This window comes from Ranitomeya variabilis, chromosome 5 (assembly GCF_051348905.1).
Source record: "Ranitomeya variabilis isolate aRanVar5 chromosome 5, aRanVar5.hap1, whole genome shotgun sequence".
In the NCBI taxonomy this organism is placed as follows: Eukaryota; Metazoa; Chordata; class Amphibia; order Anura; family Dendrobatidae; genus Ranitomeya; species Ranitomeya variabilis.
In genome coordinates, this window is record NC_135236.1 from 649,491,389 (window position 1) to 649,515,937 (window position 24,549).

The window sequence follows — 24,549 nt, forward strand, 5'->3', positions numbered from 1 at the left end:
AGAGAGAGAGAGAGAGAGAGAGAGAGAGAGAGAGAGAGAGAGAGAGAGAGAGAGAGAGAGAGAGAGAGAGACCACCTCACCAGCACCACCCTGGAGAGAGAGAGAGAGAGAGAGAGAGAGAGGCCACCTCACCAGCACCACCCTGGAGAGAGAGAGAGGGAGAGAGAGAGGCCACCTCACCAGCACCACCCTGGAGAGAGAGAGAGGGAGAGAGGCCACCTCACCAGCACCACCCTGGAGAGAGAGAGAGGGAGAGAGGCCACCTCACCAGCACCACCCTGGAGAGAGAGAGAGAGAGAGAGAGAGAGAGAGAGAGAGAGAGAGAGAGAGAGAGAGAGAGACCACCTCACCAGCACCACCCTGGAGAGAGAGAGAGAGAGAGAGAGAGAGAGAGAGAGAGAAGAGAGAGAGAGAGAGAGAGAGAGAGAGAGAGAGGCCACCTCACCAGCACCACCCTGGAGAGAGAGAGAGAGAGAGAGAGAGAGAGAGAGAGAGAGAGAGAGAGAGAGAGAGAGAGAGAGAGAGAGAGAGAGAGAGAGAGAGAGAGAGAGAGAGACCACCTCACCAGCACCACCCTGGAGAGAGAGAGAGAGAGAGAGAGAGAGAGAGAGAGAGAGAGAGAGAGAGAGAGAGAGGCCACCTCACCAGCACCACCCTGGAGAGAGAGAGAGAGAGAGAGAGACACCTCACCAGCACCACCCTGGAGAGAGAGAGGAGAGAGAGAGAGAGAGAGAGAGAGACCACCTCACCAGCACCACCCTGGAGAGAGAGAGAGAGAGAGAGAGAGAGAGAGAGAGAGAGAGAGAGAGAGAGAGAGAGAGAGAGAGAGAGAGAGAGAGAGAGAGAGAGAGAGAGAGAGAGAGAGAGAGAGACCACCTCACCAGCACCACTCTGGAGAGAGAGAGAGAGTGAGAGAGTGAGTGAGTGAGTGAGAGAGAGAGAGACCACCTCACCAGCACCACCCTGGAGAGAGAGAGAGAGAGGCCACCTCACCAGCACCACCCTGGATACAGAGAGAGAGAGAGAGAGGCCACCTCACCAGCACCACCCGAGAGAGAGAGAGAGAGAGAGAGAGAGGCCACCTCACCAGCACCACCCGAGAGAGAGAGAGGCCACCTCACCAGCACCACCCGAGAGAGAGAGAGAGACCACCTCACCAGCACCACCCGAGAGAGAGAGAGAGAGAGAGGGAGAGAGAGAGAGAGAGAGAGAGAGAGAGAGAGAGAGAGAGAGAGAGAGAGAGAGAGAGAGAGAGAGAGAGAGAGAGAGAGAGAGACCACCTCACCAGCACCACCCTGGAGAGAGAGGCCACCTCGCGAGCACCACCCTGAAGAGAGAGAGGCCACCTCACGAGCACCACCCTGGAGAGAAAGGCCACCTCACGAGCACCACCCTGGAGAGAAAGGCCACCTCACGAGCGCCACCCTGGAGAGAAAGGCCACCTCACGAGCGCCACCCTGGAGAGAAAGGCCACCTCACGAGCGCCACCCTGGAGAGAAAGGCCACCTCACGAGCGCCACCCTGGAGAGAAAGGCCACCTCACGAGCGCCACCCTGGAGAGAAAGGCCACCTCACGAGCGCCACCCTGGAGAGAAAGGCCACCTCACGGGCGCCACCCTGGAGAGAAAGGCCACCTCACGGGCGCCACCCTGGAGAGAAAGGCCACCTCACGGGCGCCACCCTGGAGAGAAAGGCCACCTCACGGGCGCCACCCTGGAGAGAAAGGCCACCTCACGGGCGCCACCCTGGAGAGAAAGGCCACCTCACGGGCGCCACCCTGGAGAGAAAGGCCACCTCACGGGCGCCACCCTGGAGAGAAAGGCCACCTCACGGGCGCCACCCTGGAGAGAAAGGCCACCTCACGGGCGCCACCCTGGAGAGAAAGGCCACCTCACGGGCGCCACCCTGGAGAGAAAGGCCACCTCACGAGCGCCACCCTGGAGAGAAAGGCCACCTCACGAGCGCCACCCTGGAGAGAAAGGCCACCTCACGAGCGCCACCCTGGAGAGAAAGGCCACCTCACGAGCGCCACCCTGGAGAGAAAGGCCACCTCACGAGCGCCACCCTGGAGAGAAAGGCCACCTCACGAGCGCCACCCTGGAGAGAAAGGCCACCTCACGAGCGCCACCCTGGAGAGAAAGGCCACCTCACGAGCGCCACCCTGGAGAGAAAGGCCACCTCACGAGCGCCACCCTGGAGAGAAAGGCCACCTCACGAGCGCCACCCTGGAGAGAAAGGCCACCTCACGGGCGCCACCCTGGAGAGAAAGGCCACCTCACGGGCGCCACCCTGGAGAGAAAGGCCACCTCACGGGCGCCACCCTGGAGAGAAAGGCCACCTCACGGGCGCCACCCTGGAGAGAAAGGCCACCTCACGGGCGCCACCCTGGAGAGAAAGGCCACCTCACGGGCGCCACCCTGGAGAGAAAGGCCACCTCACGAGCGCCACCCTGGAGAGAAAGGCCACCTCACGAGCGCCACCCTGGAGAGAAAGGCCACCTCACGAGCGCCACCCTGGAGAGAAAGGCCACCTCACGAGCACCACCCTGGAGAGAAAGGCCACCTCACGAGCACCACCCTGGAGAGAAAGGCCACCTCACGAGCACCACCCTGGAGAGAAAGGCCACCTCACGAGCACCACCCTGGAGAGAAAGGCCACCTCACGAGCACCACCCTGGAGAGAAAGGCCACCTCACGAGCACCACCCTGGAGAGAAAGGCCACCTCACGAGCACCACCCTGGAGAGAAAGGCCACCTCACGAGCACCACCCTGGAGAGAAAGGCCACCTCACGAGCACCACCCTGGAGAGAAAGGCCACCTCACGAGCACCACCCTGGAGAGAAAGGCCACCTCACGAGCACCACCCTGGAGAGAAAGGCCACCTCACGAGCACCACCCTGGAGAGAAAGGCCACCTCACGAGCACCACCCTGGAGAGAAAGGCCACCTCACGAGCACCACCCTGGAGAGAAAGGCCACCTCACGAGCGCCACCCTGGAGAGAAAGGCCACCTCACGAGCGCCACCCTGGAGAGAAAGGCCACCTCACGAGCGCCACCCTGGAGAGAAAGGCCACCTCACGAGCGCCACCCTGGAGAGAAAGGCCACCTCACGGGCGCCACCCTGGAGAGAAAGGCCACCTCACGGGCGCCACCCTGGAGAGAAAGGCCACCTCACGGGCGCCACCCTGGAGAGAAAGGCCACCTCACGAGCACCACCCTGGAGAGAAAGGCCACCTCACGAGCACCACCCTGGAGAGAAAGGCCACCTCACGAGCACCACCCTGGAGAGAAAGGCCACCTCACGAGCACCACCCTGGAGAGAAAGGCCACCTCACGAGCACCACCCTGGAGAGAAAGGCCACCTCACGAGCACCACCCTGGAGAGAAAGGCCACCTCACGAGCACCACCCTGGAGAGAAAGGCCACCTCACGAGCACCACCCTGGAGAGAAAGGCCACCTCACGAGCACCACCCTGGAGAGAAAGGCCACCTCACGAGCACCACCCTGGAGAGAAAGGCCACCTCACGAGCACCACCCTGGAAAGGCCACCTCACGAGCACCACCCTGGAGAGAAAGGCCACCTCACGAGCACCACCCTGGAGAGAAAGGCCACCTCACGAGCACCACCCTGGAGAGAAAGGCCACCTCAAGAGTACCACCCTGGAGAGAAAGGCCACCTCACGAGTACCACCCTGGCGAGGCCACGATCACATGGAGTTATGTGTTAGGAGTTTACAAACGACAATTATTCAAGCAGAAACTCCATCCTTTTTGGGAAGTTTTTTTTTTTTTAAAGAGTTTTTCATCTGAAGGGTTTTTGCAGCCTTTTGATTGGACAGTGCCAAGTTGGAGCGTCAAAGAATTGTCAAGTTTTTTTATCTCACCAGAAAAAATAAAAACAAAATACTCAAAAAAAATAAATAAATACAAATAAACACGTGAGCAGGAAAGCAGAATTACCATAGAATTAAATGTAGAAAGCGTTCAGAAAAATAGAATTTCGAAGCAGATCTGCTCCAAACATCTGTGAGTATACCTCGATAAATCAATGTCTACCCGCTAACGAGAATTATTTTGCACCCGTCTGGTCATTTATAATATTGCCTAAAAAAACTGACCTGTGTTGTGGCTGTCGAACAGCCGCGGGGACTCGAACATATTTTTCGAGCACGCCAAAAACATTTTGTTAGCACCGCTGCATGCTCAGATAACACCTTATCCCAGCACGTTCCCTCATCACTAGTTCTTACCTGTTTTATGTAGGATTGCAGAAAAACCTACTGCATTACCCTAAGGCTATGTGCACACTTTGCGGTTTTTGCTGCGGATCCGCAGCGTTTTTGGACGCTGCAGATCCGCAGCAGTTTTCCATGTGGTGTACAGTACAATGTTAACCTATGGAAAACAAAAAACGCTGCACACATGCTGCGGAAAAAAACCGCGCGGAAACGCAGCGGTGTACATTCCGCAGCATGTCAATTCTTTGTGCGGAATCCGCAGCGGTTTGGCACCTGCTCCATGTTAAAAAACCGCAGGTGTCTAAAACCGCAGTGGAAACCGCACAAAAAAACGCGATAAATCCGCAGTACTTTTTGCACTGCGGATTTAATCAAATCCGCTGCGGAAAAATCCACAGCAGAATCCGCAAAGTGTGAACATAGCCTAACTCTGCTACAGTCTACACACACGCATGGTGAGGAGTGACTTACCGGCATGGCCGGCTGCACACAGGCACGGTGAAGAGTGACTTACCGGCATGGCCGGCTGCACACAGGCATGGAGAAGACTGACTTACCGGCATGGCCGGCTGCACACAGGCACGGTGAAGAGTGACTAACCGGCATGGCCGGCTGCACACAGGCATGGAGAGGACTGACTTACCGGCATGGCCGGCTGCACACAGGCATGGAGAGGACTGACTTACCGGCATGGCCGGCTGCACACAGGCACGGTGAGGGCTGACTTACCGGCATGGCCGGCTGCACACAGGCATGGAGAAGCCTGACTTACCGGCATGGCCGGCTGCACACAGGCACGGTGAGGAGTGACTTACCGGCATGGCCGGCTGCAGGCTGGTCTCCGGCTCTCTGACAGCTCAGCGCTTCTGCTGGAAGGGAAGCCGCGGTGAAGCCCGGCCCTGCTTCTTCCTGTCTCCCCAGAGGAGGAGCAGCTCTCCCTTTCTCTCCAGGCCTGCTGCTGGGGAAGCCGCACACAGGACATGATGCTGCTGCCATCTTCTGGTGTGCATGGTCAAAGTGAGGACAACACAGTTCTCATCATGGGAGAACCCGGCACAAAGTACGTACCCGCTCCTCCGCCTCCTACTAATAAAGTCCTGCTGGAGCCATGGCCGCTGTCACAGCACAACCCAGCACATGGCGCCTCTTCCTGTTTTGTTGTGGCTAATCTAACCCTGCTGTAACAGTATGTCCGCCTCCCCGCCGGGCACCGACACCGAGCTGTGGGGACAGGGGACGTATCTATGGGGGGTGCAGAGGTCACCGTCCCCCCAGCTAGAGGGGCAGACAGGGGATGTATCTATAGGGGGTGCAGAGGTCACCGTCCCCCCAGCTAGAGGGCCAGATAGGGGACGTATATATAGGGGGTGCAGAGGTCACCGTCCCCCCAGCTAGAGGGGCAGACAGGGGATGTATCTATAGGGGGTGCAGAGGTCACCGTCCCCCCAGCTAGAGGGGCAGACAGGGGATGTATCTATAGGGGGTGCAGAGGTCACCGTCCCCCCAGCTAAAGGGGCAGATGGGATGTATCTATAGGGGGTACAGAGGTCACCGTCCCCCCAGCTAGAGGGGCAGACAGGGGACGTATCTATAGGGGGTGCAGTGGTCACCGTCCCCCCAGCAAGAGGGGCAGACAGGGGACGTATCTATAGGGGGTACAGAGGTCACTGTCCCCCCAGCTAGAGGGGCAGACAGGGGACGTGTCTATAGGGGGTGCAGAGGTCACCGTCCCCCCAGCTAGAGGGGCAGACGGGACGTATCTATAGGGGGTGCAGTCAGAGGTCACCGTCCTCCCAGCTAGAGGGGCAGACAGGGGTTGTATCTATAGGGGGTACAGTCAGAGGTCACCGTCCTCCCAGCTAGAGGGGCAGACGGGATGTATCTATAGTGGGTACAGAGGTCACCGTCCCCCCCAGCTAGAGGGGTAGACAGAGGATGTATCTATAGTGGGTACAGAGGTCACCGTCCCCCCAGCTAGAGGGGCAGACAGGGGATGTATCTATAGTGGGTACAGAGGTCACCGTCCTCCCAGCTAGAGGGGCAGACAGGGGATGTATCTATAGTGGGTACAGAGGTCACCGTCTTCCCAGCTAGCGGGGCAGACAGGGGATGTATCTATAGGGGGTGCAGAGGTCACCGTCCTCCCAGCTAGAGGGGCAGACGGGATGTATCTATAGTGGGTACAGAGGTCACCGTCCTCCCAGCTAGAGGGGCAGACAGGGGATGTATCTATAGTGGTTACAGAGGTCACCGTCTCCCCCAGCTAGAGGGGCAGACAGGGGATGTATCTATAGGGGGTACAGAGGTCACCGTCCCCCCAGCTAGAGGGGCAGACGGGATGTATCTATAGTGGGTACAGAGGTCACCGTCCTCCCAGCTAGCGGGGCAGACAGGGGATGTATCTATAGTGGGTACAGAGGTCACCGTCCCCCCCCAGCTAGAGGGGCAGACAGGGGATGTATCTATAGGGGGTGCAGAGGTCACCGTCCTCCCAGCTAGAGGGGCAGACGGGGGATGTATCTATAGTGGGTACAGAGGTCACCGTCCTCCCAGCTAGAGGGGCAGACAGAGGATGTGTCTATAGTGGGTACAGAGGTCACCGTCCCCCCAGCTAGAGGGGCAGACGGGACATATCTATAGGGGGTGCAGAGGTCACCGACCCCCCAGCTAGAGGGGCAGACGGGACGTATCTATAGGGGGTGCAGAGGTCACCGTCCCCCCAGCTAGAGGGACAGACGGGACGTATCTATAGGGGGTGCAGAGGTCACCGTCCCCCCAGCTAGAGGGGCAGACAGGGGACGTATCTATAGGGGGTGCAGAGGTCACCATCCCCTCAGCTAGAGAGCCAGACAGGGTACGTATCTATAGGGGGTGCACAAAAATAATATGGTAAAAGTGACTGTATTATACGATTCCCCAGGTCATTACAATTACAGTGATACCAGAATTTTAATTATTATTTTTTTTTTAATTCAGAAATTTGTAAAAACCCATCGCTTGTGGCCATTTCCTGAGATCTGTAACATTTTCGTTTTTCTGTTGATGCTGTTGTGTGCGGGGGCCTCTTTTTCCGCAGGATGAGATGTAGTCTGTGTTTGTGCCAGTGTGGGGTTAATATGACATTCTGACTGTTTTGTAATTATTGCATATTTTGTGTGTGTGTGTGGGGGGGGAGATACCAAAAAATGGCAATTATAGCTTTTTTTTTCCCTTTTGTCTCACCAATTTTACTGTACAGGTGAAAGAATTTTTGGGCAGATCAGGCTTGCATGCACACGACCATAACAAATGTGCGCTTCTTTCTATATTTTTATTACTTATTCATTTTTATTTATTTATTTTTTTTCCTCAACTTTCAACTGTTGTTTATAGATTCTTTTTTTTTTTTTTTTTTTACATTTGGCAGTGTTCGTTTCCCTCTATTGCCGGATAGGTTAACTGAGAATCATTCAGTGGGCTCATATTGACAGAAAAAAAATCTGAGTTTGTAACTCATGTATCTGTCTTTTTCTGAGCTTCTGAATTCCCTCAATTGTTAAAGGGGCTGTCTGACGCTAGGCTATAAAGTCTGCAGTCACTCTGTGTGACTGCAGACTTCTGAATCCTAACATCGCGCTATGAGGAGACTACGGCGCCAGGAGCGGACGGTCATGTCACCACAACTATATTTTATATTTGCATATGTCTGGCCACAGTCCGACTAGACTGTATCCAGCCTCGTTCAATACACTTGCATTGAGTAAGGCCATGTCTAGTTGGCACATAATTACGGTCACGCGTCCACTGCTGGCTCCGGAGGATCCTCACAGTGTGCACAGTGCGAGGAGTCACAAGTCTGCAGTCACATAGAGTAACGCAGACTTGTAGCCTAAGGCCAGACATCACCTTTAATTTCGGCACCTGAGCGTGCTCAGATAACACCTTATCCCAGCACATTCACTCATCATTAATAAGCAATCAAATGATTACAGCTTCAAGTCCCCTACGGGGAAGAAAATTAATATATATATTTTATTATTAATTTTTGAGGGGATATATTTTTGAGATATATACCGTATATATATATACTAGATTGTGGCCCGATTCTAACGCATCGGGTATTCTAGAATATGCATGTCCCCGTAGTATATGGACAATGATGATTCCGACTGTGCCCGTCGCTGATTGGTCGAGGCAACCTTTTTGACATCATCGTCGCCATGGCAACCATTATGACATCTACGTCGATACTGTGCCCGTCGCTGATTGGTCGAGGCCGCCAGGCCTCGACCAATCAGAGACGCGGGATTTCCATTATGACATCATCGTCGCCATGCTGTGCCCGTCGCTGATTGATTGGTCGAGGCCGCCAGGCCTCGACCAGAGACGCGGGATTTCTACGTCGATACTGTGCCCGTCGGTGATTGGTCGAGGCCCAGGCGGCCTCGACCAATCAGCGAATGAATAAACGGGACAGACAGACAGAAAAACCCTTAGACAATTATATAAATATAAATATAAATATATATATATATATATATATATATATATATATATACTAGACTGTGGCCCGATTCTAACGCATCGGGTATTCTAGAATATGCATGTCCCCATAGTATATGGACAATGATGATTCCAGAATTCGCAGCAGACTGTGCCCGTCGTTGATTGGTCGAGGCAACCTTTATGACATCATCGTCGCCATGGCAACCATTATGACATCTACGTCGATACTGTGCCCGTCGCTGATTGATCGAGGCCTGGCGGCCTCGACCAATCAGAGACGCGGGATTTCTACGTCGATACTGTGCCCGTCGCTGATTGGTCGAGGCCCAGGCGGCCTCGACCAATCAGCGAATGAATCAACGGGACAGACAGACAGACGGAAAAACCCTTAGACAATTATATATATATATATATATAGATATAGATATAGATATATAGATATATATATATATATATATATATATATATATATATATATATATATATATATATAATTAATTTTTGGGGGGATTAAACATTTTTGGGATTTTTCGGGGATATATTTTTGATTATATATGTATATCTATCTATCTACATATATATCTCTCCATCTATATATATATATGTAATAAAAAATTCCAACAAATGTTTAATCCCCCCAAAAAATTATTAATAAAATATATCTACTATATAATTGTCTAAGGGTCACTTCCGGCTTTCTGTCTTTCTTTCTGTCACGGATATTCATTGGTCGCGGCCTCTGTCTGTCATGGAATCCAAGTCGCTGATTGGTCTTGCCAGCTGCCTGTCATGGCTGCTGCGACCAATCAGCGACGGCCACAGTCCGATTAGTCCCTCCCTACTCCCCTCCAGTCACCGCTCACACAGGGTTAATGCCAGCGGTAACGGACCGCGTTATGCCATGGGTAACTCACTCTGTTACCGCCGCTACTAACCCTGTGTGACCAAGTTTTTACTATTGATGCTGCCTATGCAGCTTCAATAGTAAAAACATCTAATGTTAAAAATAATAAAAAAAATAAAAAATCATTATATACTCACCTTCCCCGCTCCTCGCGACGCTCCGGTGACCGCTCCATGCAAGTGGCAGGTTCCGGTGGCAAGGATGGTATGCGAGAAGAACCTGCCATGACGTCATGGTCATGCGACCGCGATGTCATCACAGGTCCTGCGCGCCTGCTCGAGAAGTAGACGACAGGACTACAAGGGGCCCTGGAAGGTGAGTATATGTTTATTTTTTAACCTGTGACATACGTGGCTGGGCAATATACTACGTGGCTCTGTGCTGTATACACTATGTTCCAAATTATTGTGCAAATTACATTTTTCTCTGATTTTCCTAAATGGTCGGTGCAAATGACAGTCAGTCTAATAAAAGTCATCACCCGTTAGATTATACATCGAATTTTATTGAAGAAACCTCCCAATGATAACAGTATAATCTCCAAAATGAATAAAAACTCACAATGCACTGTTCCAAATTATTAGGCACAGTAGTATTTCTAAACATTTGATATATTTTAAAGAACTGAAAATGCTCATTTGTGGAATTTGCAGCATTAGGAGGTCACATTCACTGAACAAAAAAGCTATTTAACTCCAAAACATCCTAACAGGCCAAGTTACATGTTAACATAGGACCCTTCTTTGATATCATCTTCACAATTCTTGCATCCATTAAACTTGTGAGTTTTTGGAGCGTTTCTGCTTGTATTTCTTTGCCCCCCAGAGCTGCTGTTTGGATGTGATCTGCCTCCCACCCTCATAGATCTTTTGCTTGATGATTCTCCAAAGGTTCTCTATAGGGTTGAGGTCAGGGGCAGATGGTGGCCACACCGTGAGTTTATCTCCTTTTATGCCCATAGCAGCCAATGACTCAGAGGTTTTCTTTGCAGCATGAGATGGGGCATTGTCAGCATGAAGATGATTTTGCTCCTGAAGGCATGTTTCTGCTTTTTATACCATGGAGGAAAGTTGTCAGCCAGAAACTCTATATGCTTTGCAGGTCATTTTCACACCTTCAGGAACCTTAAAGGGCCTTACCAGCTGTTTCCCCATCATTCCGGCCCAAACATGACTCATCCACCTCCTTGCTGACGTCGCAGCCTTGTTGGGACATGGTTGCCATCCACCAACCATCCACTACTCCATCCATCTGGACCATCCAGGGTTACTCGACACTCATCAGTAAACAAGACTGTTTGAAATTAGTCTTCATGTATGTGTGGGCCCAATGCAACCATTTCTGCTTGTGAACACTGTTTAAGGGTGGCCGAATAGTAGGTTTATGCACCACAGCAAGCCTTTGAAGGAGCCTACACCTTGAGGTTCAATGGACTCCAGAGGCACCAGCAGCTTCAAATATCTGTTTGCTGCTTTGTAATGGTATTTTAGCATCTGCTCTCTTAATCCAATGAACTTGCCTGGCAGAAATCTTCCTCATTATGCCTTTATCAGCACAAACACATTTGTGCTCAGATACAGCCACAGATCTCTTAAAGGTTTGTGTCCACGTTCAGGATTGCATCAGGATTTGGTCAGGATTTTTCATCAGTATTTGTAAGCCAAAACCAGGAGTGGGTGATAAATGCAAAAGTGGAGCATATGTTTCTATTATACTTTTTCCTCTAATTGTTCCACTCCTGGTTTTGGCTTACAAATACTGATGAAAAATCCTGACCAAATCCTGATGCAATCCTGAACGTGGACACATACTCTTACAGTATGATGATCACTCTTAAGTTTTTGGGAAATTTCTAATGTTTTCATCCCTTCACCAAGGCACTGCACTATTTGATGCTTTTTGGCAGCAGAAAGATCCTTTTTCTTTCCCATGTTACTTGAAAACTGTGACCTGCTTAATAATGTGGAACATCATTTTTAAGTAGTTTTCCTTTAATTAGAATCACATGGAAAACTAATTATCACGTGTTTAAGATTGATTTCAGTGATCCATTGAGCCCTGAGACACAATGCCATCCACGAGTTTATTTGAAAAACAAAACAATTAAATCTTTATGACACTTAAATCCAATTTGCATAATATTTTGGAACACCGTGTACTATGTGACTGGGCAATATACTACGTGGCTCTGTGCTCTATACTACGTCACTGGGCAATATACTACGTGGCTGGGAAATATACTACGTGGCTGGGCAATATACTATGTGGCTGGGCAATATACTACATGGCTGGGCAATATACTACATGGCTGGGCAATATACTACGTGGCTGGGCAATATACTACGTGGCTGGGCAATATACTATGTGGCTGGGCAATATACTACATGACTGGGCAATATACTACGTGGCTGACCAATATACTACGTGGCTGGGCAATATACTAAGTGGCTGGGCAATACACTACGTGACTGGGCAATATACTACGTGGCTGGGCAATATACTACGTGACTGGGCAATATACTACGTGACTGGGCAATATACTACGTGACTGGGCAATATACTATGTGGCTGGGCAATATACTACGTGGCTGACCAATATACTACGTGGCTCTGTGCTGTATAGTACGTGGCTGGCATATATACTACGTGGCTGACCAATATACTAAGTGGCTGGGCAATATACTACGTGGCTGTGCAATATACTACGTGGCTGACCAATATACTACGTGGCTGGGCAATATACTAAGTGGCTGGGCAATACACTACGTGACTGGGCAATATACTACGTGGCTGGGCAATATACTACGTGACTGGGCAATATACTACGTGGCTGACCAATATACTACGTGGCTGGGCAATATACTAAGTGGCTGGGCAATACACTACGTGACTGGGCAATATACTACGTGACTGGGCAATATACGTGACTGGGCAATATACTACGTGGCTGGGCAATATACTACGTGACTGGGCAATATACTACGTAACTGGGCAATATACTACGTGACTGGGCAATATACTACGTGACTGGGCAATATACTACGTGGCTGACCAATATACTACGTGGCTGGGCAATATACTAAGTGGCTGGGCAATACACTACGTGACTGGGCAATATACTACGTGACTGGGCAATATACGTGACTGGGCAATATACTACGTGGCTGGGCAATATACTACGTGACTGGGCAATATACTACGTGACTGGGCAATATACTACGTGACTGGGCAATATACTACGTGGCTGACCAATATACTACGTGGCTCTGTGCTGTATAGTACGTGGCTGGCATATATACTACGTGGCTGACCAATATACTACGTGGCTGACCAATATACTACGTGGCTGGGCAATATACTACGTGGCTGTGCAATATACTACGTGGCTGGGCAATATACTACGTGGCTGGGCAATATACTACGTGGCTGGGCAATATACTACGTGGCTGGGCAATATACGTGGACATACATATTCTAGAATACCTGATGCGTTAGAATCGGGCCACCATCTAGTATATATATATATATATATCTATATATCTCAAAAATATATCCCCCAAAAAATTTAATACAAAAATATATATATTTGTATTTTATATATTTTATTGAAAAAAAATGGAAATGTTAGAATTGCGCTATTTTTTTTTTTCGTCCATCGCACCCCCCAAAAAAATGCAATAAAAATAGATCGACATACGTATCCAAAAATGACCCCAATAAAGAGGTCTGGAGACAAAGCCCCCGCACAGCGCCATCGACAGGACAACGCCGCTGTTACGGGGCGACACCAGGCAACGAAGGAAATAATGATATTAATATAGGACTGTAATAAGCAGAGTTCCGCCAGTTATGTCATCGGACCGCCCAGGAGGATTATATTGTGGGGTCATTTTTACCGCAAAATAAAGGCTGAGAAAAATAAAATAAAAAGATTGTTGTTATTATTTTTCTCCATTTTGCCTTTTTTCCTGTTCCCAGCACGATATAGTAAAGTGATTGACAGACGTGGGTGGGAAACCCGTAACCTGTCCGCGTCCTCCATTTTCCCGAGGAGACGTGACTCTCCCACCACATGGGAAGGCCTAACTGCCGGCTGCCGGCTGCCCAGGAATGGGACACTTTCTCTTTAAGAACCTTTCTTTTTTTTACTCTCCTGTCAATCAAATGACTCTCTCTTTTTTTATTGGTCTACTGTTCCTTTTTTTCCCGCCTCTCTTTATGGCCGTCCAGGGTTTCCCGCCCAATATCACAGGGGCACGCTACTTCCCCACAACCACACTAGCTCCGGGTAATTTACGCCAATCACGGCCCAGCTCTTTCCTTTGTTACAAGGCCTCTGCTCATGTCCCGCCCATCATTATGTATCCTGCATTGCTATAGGCTGCGTGTCGGCATTCACGGAAACCAGTGTGGAATCTTATTAGCTAGCGAACAGGTCAGTCATGTAATTACCTCGCCCACTTTATGGCTGGTAACCAATCGGCTTTTAGAGCTGTAGAGTCGCTCCCAGCGATTGGATAACGCTGAGTCGCGGGTTAGGTTGCACACTTGGTATATGTAGCCGGCAGCTGAGCACGCCGTTGCTTGAGCCGACGCGGTGTGAAGTAAACCAAGGCTGTATCGGAGCGCAGAGCCCGCCCCAAGCCGGACGTTCAGCAGGTGAGCCCGCTCCGGGTCCCGTATGTTCCCGTTAGCAGCAGGAGCGATTTGTCGTTCCCGCCGCTTAAAACCGGGCCGCATCCTCTTTCTCCTTGAGCGTCGCGGCCTACGCCATGATCCCCGGCGCGCCTCGCCGTGAGTTCTGTGGCCACTTCCTCGTATCCGCGCAGCTCGGCTTTTGTGTCACTCGTGGTCGCGCGTCAAATTATCGCTCCCAAGGCCTCGGCTAAGGTGGCTGATAACAGAGAACAAAGTCTTTCCGGGAAGTGACTGGGTCTCCATAAGTCTCGTGGCTTGTGCTGCCCGCTCTCCTGCCGCAGACCCTGTGTGCTGTAAATGGTTTCTCCCACTCCCCCCATTTTCTGGGAGAGATTGGTACAGGCCAGGCATAGCGCTGCAGTACGGTGGCCCATTTGGCTCAGTCAGTGACACTTTTATTGGCCCTTGTTCACATCTCAGCTCTGTTTTTCCACTTTTCTGTTAAGGGATCGAAGCAGAAAACTGAGATTATTGGCAGGACCTGATCAGGGGTGTGGCGGACGCCCAGAAATATTACTAATTTACTGGCAATAACTTTTTTTTTTTTTCCTAGAAAGGGGTATTCTTAAACTAGGGAAGTTAACCCCTATCCCATGAATAAGGACCCCCCATACCTTTCCCATGTGACGCACCGCCGCTTCGTTCATTCTTGGACCGGCCGACCGCGTTGCTCTGTTATGTTTGGTGGTCCCATTAAGAATGAATGGAGCGTGGTCGAACTCTGCGGGACTCGGTGTAAGACCCCTAGCAATCAGTGCGTTATTTATTCTCTATTCTTTGAGGATACCCCTTGAGTTATTCCCAAAGCGGGCAACCTACTGAGATACTGGGGGTCCGAGAGTCAATACAGTCTATGTCCAACAAGCGCACTGCCACTCCACGATCAGGCTCCGCAGAATAATTCTTGAGATCGCTGGCGGTCTGACCCCCTCCCCCGTGATCAGTCAGTTACTCCCTATAGCACCTGTCGTCTCTACATTTGCCTACGTTCCCATTATGAGGTTTTGGTGAGATTTTGAGGAAGATGGAAACTACTTATTTTATTTAATGGGTGCAGGAAATCTGCAACCTGAAAAGCAGATTGTGGCAGCGCAGCCTAAAAGGGGTTTTCCAGGATAAACCCTTATAATCACATAATATCTAATGACAAATCCTTAAAGGGGCGTCCACAGTGATGGCACATGTAACCGAGCCAATAATCGTATCTCGTTCCTGATTATATGCTCATCTAACTGCAGAAAAAAGAAATTGGACCCCACAGCCAGTTATTACACAATGATCTGAGATTAAAGGGAATCTGTCAGTAGGATCGACCCTCGTGTATATGGGGTCACGGGAAGCTGCGATCCAATCTTATTCCAGAGAAATCCATGTTTTCCTCAATATGTAAATGAGATATTAAAGTGTATCTTGTTTAAATTTTTATTATTTCATAAATAAAGTCCACATGAAAATAAGAAACATAATATTATTATTGCCGAAATCTGTCCCTTTTCTCCTTCTCGACTGTTTGTTCTCAAAATTCTCAATAGGTTAAATCTGTGTTGTGCAGTCTAAAATGACAAGTCTGCAGTCGCTCCGTGTTCCTGCAGACTTGTGAATCCTGTGGGTTTGCACTGGGAACGACTGTCAAGTGACCAGTTATGAGATCTGCATACTCCTGGCCAGGGCTGTGGAGTCGGTAAGCCAAACCTTCTATGACAGCCCTGTGGACAAGCCCATTCAAGATTTTGATCAATGTATAAAGCCCACTGCCACGTCGGTGCGTACCTCTGTGTCCCAAATCTGCAGTGACAGACTAAGGCCGGGGTCACACTTGCGTGTTCAATGCAAGAAACTCTCCTCAATACCCGGCACTTGGGACCAGAGTGTGCGGCTGCTTGTATTTCTAGGCCCGAGTGGCGGCAGCAGTGCCGGTATCGATAACAGCCTGAATTTGCCCCTTCTAAATGTATGTTAAGGGGATAGTCTTTAAAAAAAAAAAAATGGTATGTTATCCCCTATCCATTGCATAGGGACTTCTGGAAATGGCCCATTACAGCAATGTTTTACCGATCGTCGGGTAGTCCCACTACATGGCCCCCACTGATTTCAAGATGGAGGCTCTACATGAGCATCTGTGCATGGCGCAGCTCAAACATACGTCCATCCTTTAGGCCTGTGTGGTAGTGCCAGAGGTGGCGGCATACAGTGCGGTGTCAGTGCCATACGTGGCGACTACAACAGCGGTCACACACTCAACCACCGCACCATTGAGGTCTCGATGTACTGCAGTGATGAGGAGCAGTGGGCCTGGGGACCTCCGTTTTGTTTCCCCAGGGATCACATTTCCCACCCATCTAGTGGAGATGTGATAAATGTGTATTTAAGAGTCAGAAATGAATATGTTGTGGTGACAAATGGGCACCTAATCTATCTCTTCCTTCAGTATGTCTGTGCTGGGGTACATTTTGTAGGAATGGGTACCAGATCAGCGGTGGCCAGGTGGTCTAGTCAGTGGCTTCTACTAAACGGCCCACCAGATACGAGGCTCTACAGGTTGGGGTTCGCTATATGCAGTCTGTAGAGCAGTAATCACACCGCTATTAAGTGGTTGTGGTCATGTCCTCCATCTGTCAGACGCTTCTGATATGAGCACCTCAAGATGGTGTCACCCAGGTGTTGGAAGGGTATAGAAGGATCATGCATGTCTCATGTCCGTGACCACGTGTGAGGGGGAACAGCTGTTTTGGTGTATGACCACTGTGGTCTATGATTTTGGATTCTGTCTGTTCTACTAATTGTATGGGGAGGGTACGTGGACTTTCTCCCCCAGATTGGTCCCACCCTGCTGTCTATGAACATCATTGACCAGTCTGCCCTGATGTTCATGTGCTCAGCCGGCAATGATGCCACTTTTTGGCAATAGTAACACTACGTCGTGCAACAACATGGTCCTCAAAACAAAGGAAACCTCAGCGTCACCCTGTTGGTAGCCCCTACTATAAGCCTGGATGGGTGGTACAGGGACCCCGGCAGAGTCCTGGCTTGCATCGTGCCGCATGCTGACGGCTGTGTTACCATCTGCCTTGTAGCACTATCAGGTCTTTGCCGGCACCACGATGGTCCCATATGTATCAATCGTACAACTAGTCAGGAAGCCGCTGGTAGCATCATTAACTCTAGATTTGGAACAAGGGAGATTCTATTACGAACGTGGTCCTAACCTCAGAAAGGGGTCGTATATTCCACAACATCACCGCATCTCAGACTGTGAAAACTGTAGATCGGTGTAGACTCCCCAAAGTGTGAATTCAGCCATTCCGGTAGATGCCCTGAACAGTTTTGTGCTGGTAGATGCCGTCCTGTCTGCTTTTACACTGGGTCCGTCCGTGCGGAGCGGTTACTGGAGGCCCCAGTACGTGTTGGAGACGTTGTGTGACTCCCCTTGTACAGTATTTGGATTGACAGTCTGTTATGTACGGGGTCCCCCTGGCTCTCTCCACCACTGATGATGATGGGGGGGGGGGTAGAAGGATCCAGCCTCCTGAATTTCAGAGCCACTCCTTTTCTTTATTGGCAGAGGAGCCACTGGTAAAGGAGTCTGGTAGCAACGCTCTCAAGGGAGATTTGGGACTGGTAGCGGTCGGCCGATTGATCATGTATAGGGGGCTTTAGGCCTCTGCTCAGGGGACCGGGGACAGCGACTCAGTACTGAAGGTGGCTTAATTGAATTGCCCTCGTATCCTGTCCCGATGTTACCCCTTCCTGGTTATTGCCGTTGCCTTGGACGCCCCCATGTGTAGCTGTCCTCTGTCTTGGTGACTGTTTGTTGCCGGGCTCTTGTGTGTCGATGATCACTTCCTCCTTCTCTCCCGGTCGTCCCTGCCTCTGTCTATGCCCGGCCAGCACTAATGTTTGAGGTTTCCATGCTGACGTCGCATCTTCTTTTTGCACTTGCCATGAATAGAGGAGCTGCCTTTAGTAATGTGAGTACAAGTTATTCCAAGGTGCCATAAATAGCAGCAGCTGAAAATCAAGTTACAGCCGGAGCTGCTAATAACTCTGCCAACAAGGGTGTTTTTTTTCTCTCTATTGTCCCTGCGCATGGTACGGGTGGTCATTCTTGTGATAAGGTTCTCTGAAACCCTGGATTCTTGCACCTGTGCCCCCCTCCTGTCATATCTGTTAGTTACTACTTGTGTTCTCCAGTCCCGAAGCATGTCTTATAGATGTAGGTTCAGTGCGGTTAAACTTACAGGTGTGCTACCCAGGCGCAGGTAAAACATAACAAATCGCACTATAGTCTCCTTCATTGGGTCCACCGACGAGTCTCCACCACAGCGCCTAGTGTCTGACATTGCGTACAGTACGGCCCCTGCTGAGCCCACTGAGTGACATCGCGTACAGTACGGCCCCTGCTGAGCCCACTGAGTGTCTGACATCGCGTACAGTACGGCCCCTGCTGAGCCCACTGAGTGTCTGACATCGCGTACAGTACGGCCCCTGCTGAGCCCACTGAGTGTGACATTGCGTACAGTACGGCCCCTGCTGAGCCCACTGAGTGTCTGACATCGCGTACAGTACGGCCCCTGCTGAGCCCACTGAGTGTCTGACATCGCGTACAGTAGGCCCCTGCTGAGCCCACTGAGTGTCTGACATTGCGTACAGTACGGCCCCTGCTGAGCCCACTGAGTGTCTGACATTGCGTACAGTACGGCCCCTGCTGAGCCCACTGAGTGTCTGACATTGCGTACAGTACGGCCCCTGCTGAGCCCACTGAGTGTCTGACATCGCGTACAGTACGGCCCCTGCTGAGCCCACTGAGTGACATAGCGTACAGTACGGCCCCTGCTGAGCCCACTGAGTGACATAGCGTACAGTACGGCCCCTGCTGAGCCCACTGAGTGACATAGCGTACAGTACGGCCCCTGCTGAGCCCACTGAGTGACATAGCGTACAGTACGGCCCCTGCTGAGCCCACTGAGTGACATAGCGTACAGTACGGCCCCTGCTGAGCCCACTGAGTGACATAGCGTACAGTACGGCCCCTGCTGAGCCCACTGAGTGACATAGCGTACAGTACGGCCCCTGCTGAGCCCACTGAGTGACATCGCGTACAGTACGGCCCCTGCTGAGCCCACTGAGTGACATCGCGTACAGTACGGCCCCTGCTGAGCCCACTGAGTGTGTGACATCGCGTACAGTACGGCCCCTGCTGAGCCCACTGGCTGCCATGCTATCGAAGTGAGACTTGCGGGTGGACCCAAGGAAGGTGAGTGAGGCACAGGTTTGAGCATTCTGAAACCTAATTACCACTTTCAATAGTATCAGTCTGCTGCTAGCATGTATGGTAAGAAGAGGCTGAATAGGTTTTTATATTAGTCCGAATACAGAAAACAATATGTGGACTGGACCGTGCCGGCCTCCTGATCTGAACCCTACACTAAAGCCTGTGAGGCTGCGTTCAGGGCAAGGCTAGATTCATATGTCAGTGTGTCATGGTCTAAGCACAGCTGCCGTGATCCTCCTGACCCAAACTCTTCAGCCTCTTAGATTTTGGGTCTGGAGACTTGTGACCTTTCTGTGCTCCATTATCCAGGCCCATGACACGTGTGGTTCTAGTCCAACAAGACGCATGGCGGAACTGACCCTGACTGTCTGCTGTGTGAAGCTGGCCTTCAGGGAGTGCTTCTCAGGGCTGTGGAGTCGGTGTCATGGAAATTGAGGAGTCAGAGGTTTGGCTTATCGACTCCACACCCCTGGACTGCTTCAGGGACTTTCAAGGGGTTGAAGAGCAAATGGCCGACTGGCAGAAGAGTCTGACCCCACAGATGTAGTAATACCGCCATCACCAAGGACGGCCATCAGCGTTGACTATCTCTAGAAAGGGCTTTTCTCATGATTTGTACAGAGGCAGTATAATGCTCTCATCATGTGTATCCAGAGCTCTTTTAATCGTCAGACTCTGCATGCCGGATTCCTGATTGAAGCCAGTCTGGGAATCGGCACCTTGTGTGTTACCCATAGAGCAGTGAAGCTGCACTTTTCTCGTATTTTGGAGGTGACCCTCTACTTGCCTTGATGTCCCCATTGTAGTTTTCTGATATGTAGGGTGCAGTATGAATTTTCAGTTTTTCTATAAATGTCCCTTTTGTGGATTATACAGTTTGCATTACAGAAACCTCGTGCTATCCTGTGATGTAAACATAAATTGATCCCTTAGTTTTATTTTGGCCACATTTTACTATAGTAGTTCCTGCTGGGATGTAGTTTGGTGTCGGGGTACAAGTCCCCGTGGTGCTGGATTGTGTATCTTCTCCAGCTTTGTTTGCTGTGTACTTGCCGTGTTGCTTAGCAGCTGTTCTTTGTGGTCGCTGGGTGTGTAAGGTCTGAGCGTTATAGCTGGAGGAATGTCACCGTCTGTATCCACCGCACAGGAGCCTGCGCCCTGGTAATGGGTGGCAGCTCCCCAGAGAGGACAGATGGGAGATCTCCAGCAGGTGCAGGTTGGCCTCCATGTCCTATCTGCCAGACGTTCACTTCAGTCAGAAATGATTGCTCTGCTTGATAGTCGCTTTTCTGTATCTGCAAGAAGCTTTGGAATCGCACTGTAAAATTCTTGATAAAGTCTGGGTTGAACTTCTGCTTGTGGTCATGGGCGGCCGGTGACGCGTTGGTGATTTATTGCCGTCTTCCTGATCATAGTTTGTGTATGTGCAGATGGCACAGGCACATCATCCACTTACATCGAACTGCACCATTATAAAAGTTATATAAAGGCTTCATTTTCATAGAGAAGGGTTAGCATGTTGGATAATGGTGGTCAGAAATATCAACAATTTTGTTTGCAGAAGCCAAAACCCATTAATCTGAATGACCGCCCCGTAAGGCTACATGCCGCGAGTCTGGACCATGAGCGCCATCATTGTAAACTGATGAGATTTAGTGATGAGCGATGTGATCCACATTGCTCAGTCCGGTCGTCACTTCTGAGCCTGGCTGCCATGTCGAGTGACTCAATCTTGGATGGTGACTCAACCTGGGCTATTTTTGGGGGGGTTGAGGTGCGCGTTATGGTAGATAAGGCTCAAAGATTAATGCTGGGCAAACAGGCGGACTATGTAATGTGTATACAGGACATTGACAGACCAGTCTGTTGGGCTTCATCGTGCCAATTCCTTCTGAATTTAGTTTGGGCTAATTTTTGTTCTTTCTCTTCAGATTTCAGTTGACCAAAGAAATGGTGATGGAGAAGCCAAGTCCCCTGCTTGTCGGGCGGGAGTTTGTGAGGCAGTATTACACCCTGCTTAACCAGGCACCAGACTTCCTGCACAGGTAAGACGTCTGCACCAATATGGACGCCTCCAGGTTCCTTGTGAGGACCCACAGTATAATGACAAAGTTGTTTGTGCATGAGTCCTATGTAATACCACAGGCCATATTGTAAAGTCAAAGTGCAGAGATGGGCGTGCGCTATAGTCCTCTTGCTTCTTTTTCATTCTCGTGTCATCTTCTGTGCACGGAGGGGCGTACTTGATGAGTCCCTGGGTGACCTAGCAGAGGAAAGTTGCTCCTCATGTGATGGTGTTTTTTTTACAGGGCATCGGCCACCTGATTAGTTATTACTACACGAGACTCTTCCCAAAGCATAAAGTCGCCTGAGCCTCGGTAATTTGCATGTTGTATTTCATAGTCCTCTTCATTTTTGTTTTTTGTCCTCCTAGGTTCTACGGCAAAAGTTCTTCCTATGTTCATGGTGGCTTAGACGGCAATGGAAAACCAGTCGATGCTGTATATGGGCAAACTGTAAGTTTTAGTTCTCGTTTGGCACGCTCCCGCTCCCTTTTTTTTTTTTTTTTTTTTTTAAATTGTTGTTTTGTGACCTGCAAGCTAATGTGTGCCCTCTCCTGTAGGATATCCACAAGAAAGTAATGTCCTTGAATTTCAAGGATTGCCGAACAAAAATCCGGCACGTTGATGCCCATGCCACTCTGAATGATGGGGTCGTGGTACAAGTGATGGGTGAGCTTTCCAACAACAGGCAACCCATGCGGCGCTTCATGCAGACCTTCGTGTTGGCACCTGAGGTAGGTCATCATTTCTGTAGGATTATCCCTAGGGTTCCCCGCTGATAACGGAGGGTCCGGAGTCCCCCATTTCACTGGTTATGACCATTGCTGCTATAATGAAATTCTATGAAATTTATGGAGATGGCAGAGTACTGTACTCGGTTGTCTGTCGGTGCCATAGACAATGAATCATTCAGCTAGACCCCCTTCTTGGGTAAATTCACACTACAAATTTTGTTGCAGACATTCCTATGACCGTTCATCAGAATGGGATCCATCACTTCCTCTTCAGAATTCCCTGCTCCTTTCTGACTACATTTTCCATCATCCCTTGTGCTTGGCTACAAGGCAGCAGTGAGCACAGACCTGGAATACCACCTTCACTCCTCCCCCAGCATCACACACTATCTCCTGTGCTAGACCCTGTTACAGGGAATAGAAGTAATGCACAAAGCACCAGAGCAGCAGCCCTGATGATAAAGATGACTCCCTATCACTGTCAGACAGGGAGAAAGATGAATGTATTAGTGCAGCCGGGTGTATATTCATCACACAGGATATAGAGGTCTGCTGTATACATACAGATGCCAGGGAGAGCTGTGTCTGCAACCACATGCGCAGTGAGCTCTGCTGAATAGAGCCCCGCCCACATGTGCAGTGAGCTCTGCTGAATAGAGCCCCGCCCACATGTGCAGTGAGCTCTGCTGAATGGAGCCCCGCCCACATGTGCAGTGAGCTCTGCTGAATGGAGCCCCGCCCACATGCGCAGTGAGCTCTGCTGAATGGAGCCCCGCCCACATGCGCAGTGAGCTCTGCTGAATGGAGCCCCGCCCACATGCGCAGTGAGCTCTGCTGAATGGAGCCCCGCCCACATGTGCAGTGAGCTCTGCTGAATGGAGCCCCGCCCACATGCGCAGTGAGCTCTGCTGAATGGAGCCCCGCCCACATGCGCAGTGAGCTCTGCTGAATGGAGCCCCGCCCACATGCGCAGTGAGCTCTGCTGAATGGAGCCCCGCCCACATGCGCAGTGAGCTCTGCTGAATGGAGCCCCGCCCACATGCGCAGTGAGCTCTGCTGAATGGAGCCCCGCCCACATGCGCAGTGAGCTCTGCTGAATGGAGCCCCGCCCACATGCGCAGTGAGCTCTGCTGAATGGAGCCCCGCCCACATGCGCAGTGAGCTCTGCTGAATGGAGCCCCGCCCACATGCGCAGTGAGCTCTGCTGAATGGAGCCCCGCCCACATGCGCAGTGAGCTCTGCTGAATGGAGCCCCGCCCACATGCGCAGTGAGCTCTGCTGAATGGAGCCCCGCCCACATGCGCAGTGAGCTCTGCTGAATGGAGCCCCGCCCACATGCGCAGTGAGCTCTGCTGAATGGAGCCCCGCCCACATGCGCAGTGAGCTCTGCTGAATGGAGCCCCGCCCACATGCGCAGTGAGCTCTGCTGAATGGAGCCCCGCCCACATGCGCAGTGAGCTCTGCTGAATGGAGCCCCGCCCACATGCGCAGTGAGCTCTGCTGAATGGAGCCCCGCCCACATGCGCAGTGAGCTCTGCTGAATGGAGCCCCGCCCACATGCGCAGTGAGCTCTGCTGAATAGAGCCCCGCCCACCATCAGATTCCAGAGCCAGGAAGTAGCTGACTGACCTCACAGGAAGTCAGGGGGATTCTCTGCCAGAGATCATGTGATCAAGAGGATTTCAGAAAACTATGTATTAAAGTGCTTATCTATGTACTTAATTCACATGAAAGGGACTTTATAAGTAGTGTCCAACCACTTTAACAAATCTGGTTTTAAAAATGTGTAGTATTCCTTTAAGAACTGTGAATTCTAACTATTTTCCTTTTTTTTCACCTGGTTTTTAGGGCTCTGTGGCAAATAAGTTTTATGTCCATAACGACATATTCCGTTACCAAGATGAAGTTTTTGGTGACTCTGACACAGAACCTCCTGAAGGTATGTATGCATTCCATTTGATTTCTTATTTCTGCACCTCCACAGCATAAATGGGTTTTATAATAAACAGAACTATTTCCTGCACATATGGATTCCAGAGTCGTCTTCTGTTTTACCAATGTGGGTTTGCTATAAAGGTCAATTGCCCTTTAAATTATTCTCTGACAATAAGGAACGCCGAGGGAAGATCACTGCTACAGAATGGTGTTTTACAA

The 24,549-nt window shown here is 50.5% G+C and overlaps 2 protein-coding genes across 6 annotated transcripts in view; one reads left to right on the plus strand and one right to left on the minus strand.

Annotated features, from left to right (window-relative positions):
• ATOX1 (antioxidant 1 copper chaperone) overlaps positions 1-5,190 on the minus strand; it is a 24,493-nt gene extending 19,303 nt beyond the window's left edge. Inside the window, exon 1 of one of the 2 annotated variants that reach the window (XM_077266377.1) lies at positions 5,055-5,190. In XM_077266377.1, coding sequence (XP_077122492.1) covers positions 5,055-5,060 — 6 coding nt within the window. In that variant the 5' untranslated portion in view covers positions 5,061-5,190. Of the gene's footprint in view, positions 1-4,710; positions 4,727-5,054 lie in introns of those variants that run through there. The other variant, XM_077266378.1, reaches the window with a different exon arrangement.
• G3BP1 (G3BP stress granule assembly factor 1) overlaps positions 5,167-24,549 on the plus strand; it is a 23,679-nt gene continuing 4,296 nt past the window's right edge. For 2 of the 4 annotated variants that reach the window (XM_077266373.1, XM_077266374.1), the window contains exons 1-5: positions 5,167-5,299; positions 21,530-21,643; positions 22,033-22,114; positions 22,222-22,395; positions 24,244-24,334. In XM_077266373.1, coding sequence (XP_077122488.1) covers positions 5,220-5,299; positions 21,530-21,643; positions 22,033-22,114; positions 22,222-22,395; positions 24,244-24,334 — 541 coding nt within the window. In that variant the 5' untranslated portion in view covers positions 5,167-5,219. Of the gene's footprint in view, positions 5,300-14,078; positions 14,288-21,529; positions 21,644-22,032; positions 22,115-22,221; positions 22,396-24,243; positions 24,335-24,549 lie in introns of those variants that run through there. The other 2 variants (XM_077266375.1, XM_077266376.1) reach the window with 2 other exon arrangements.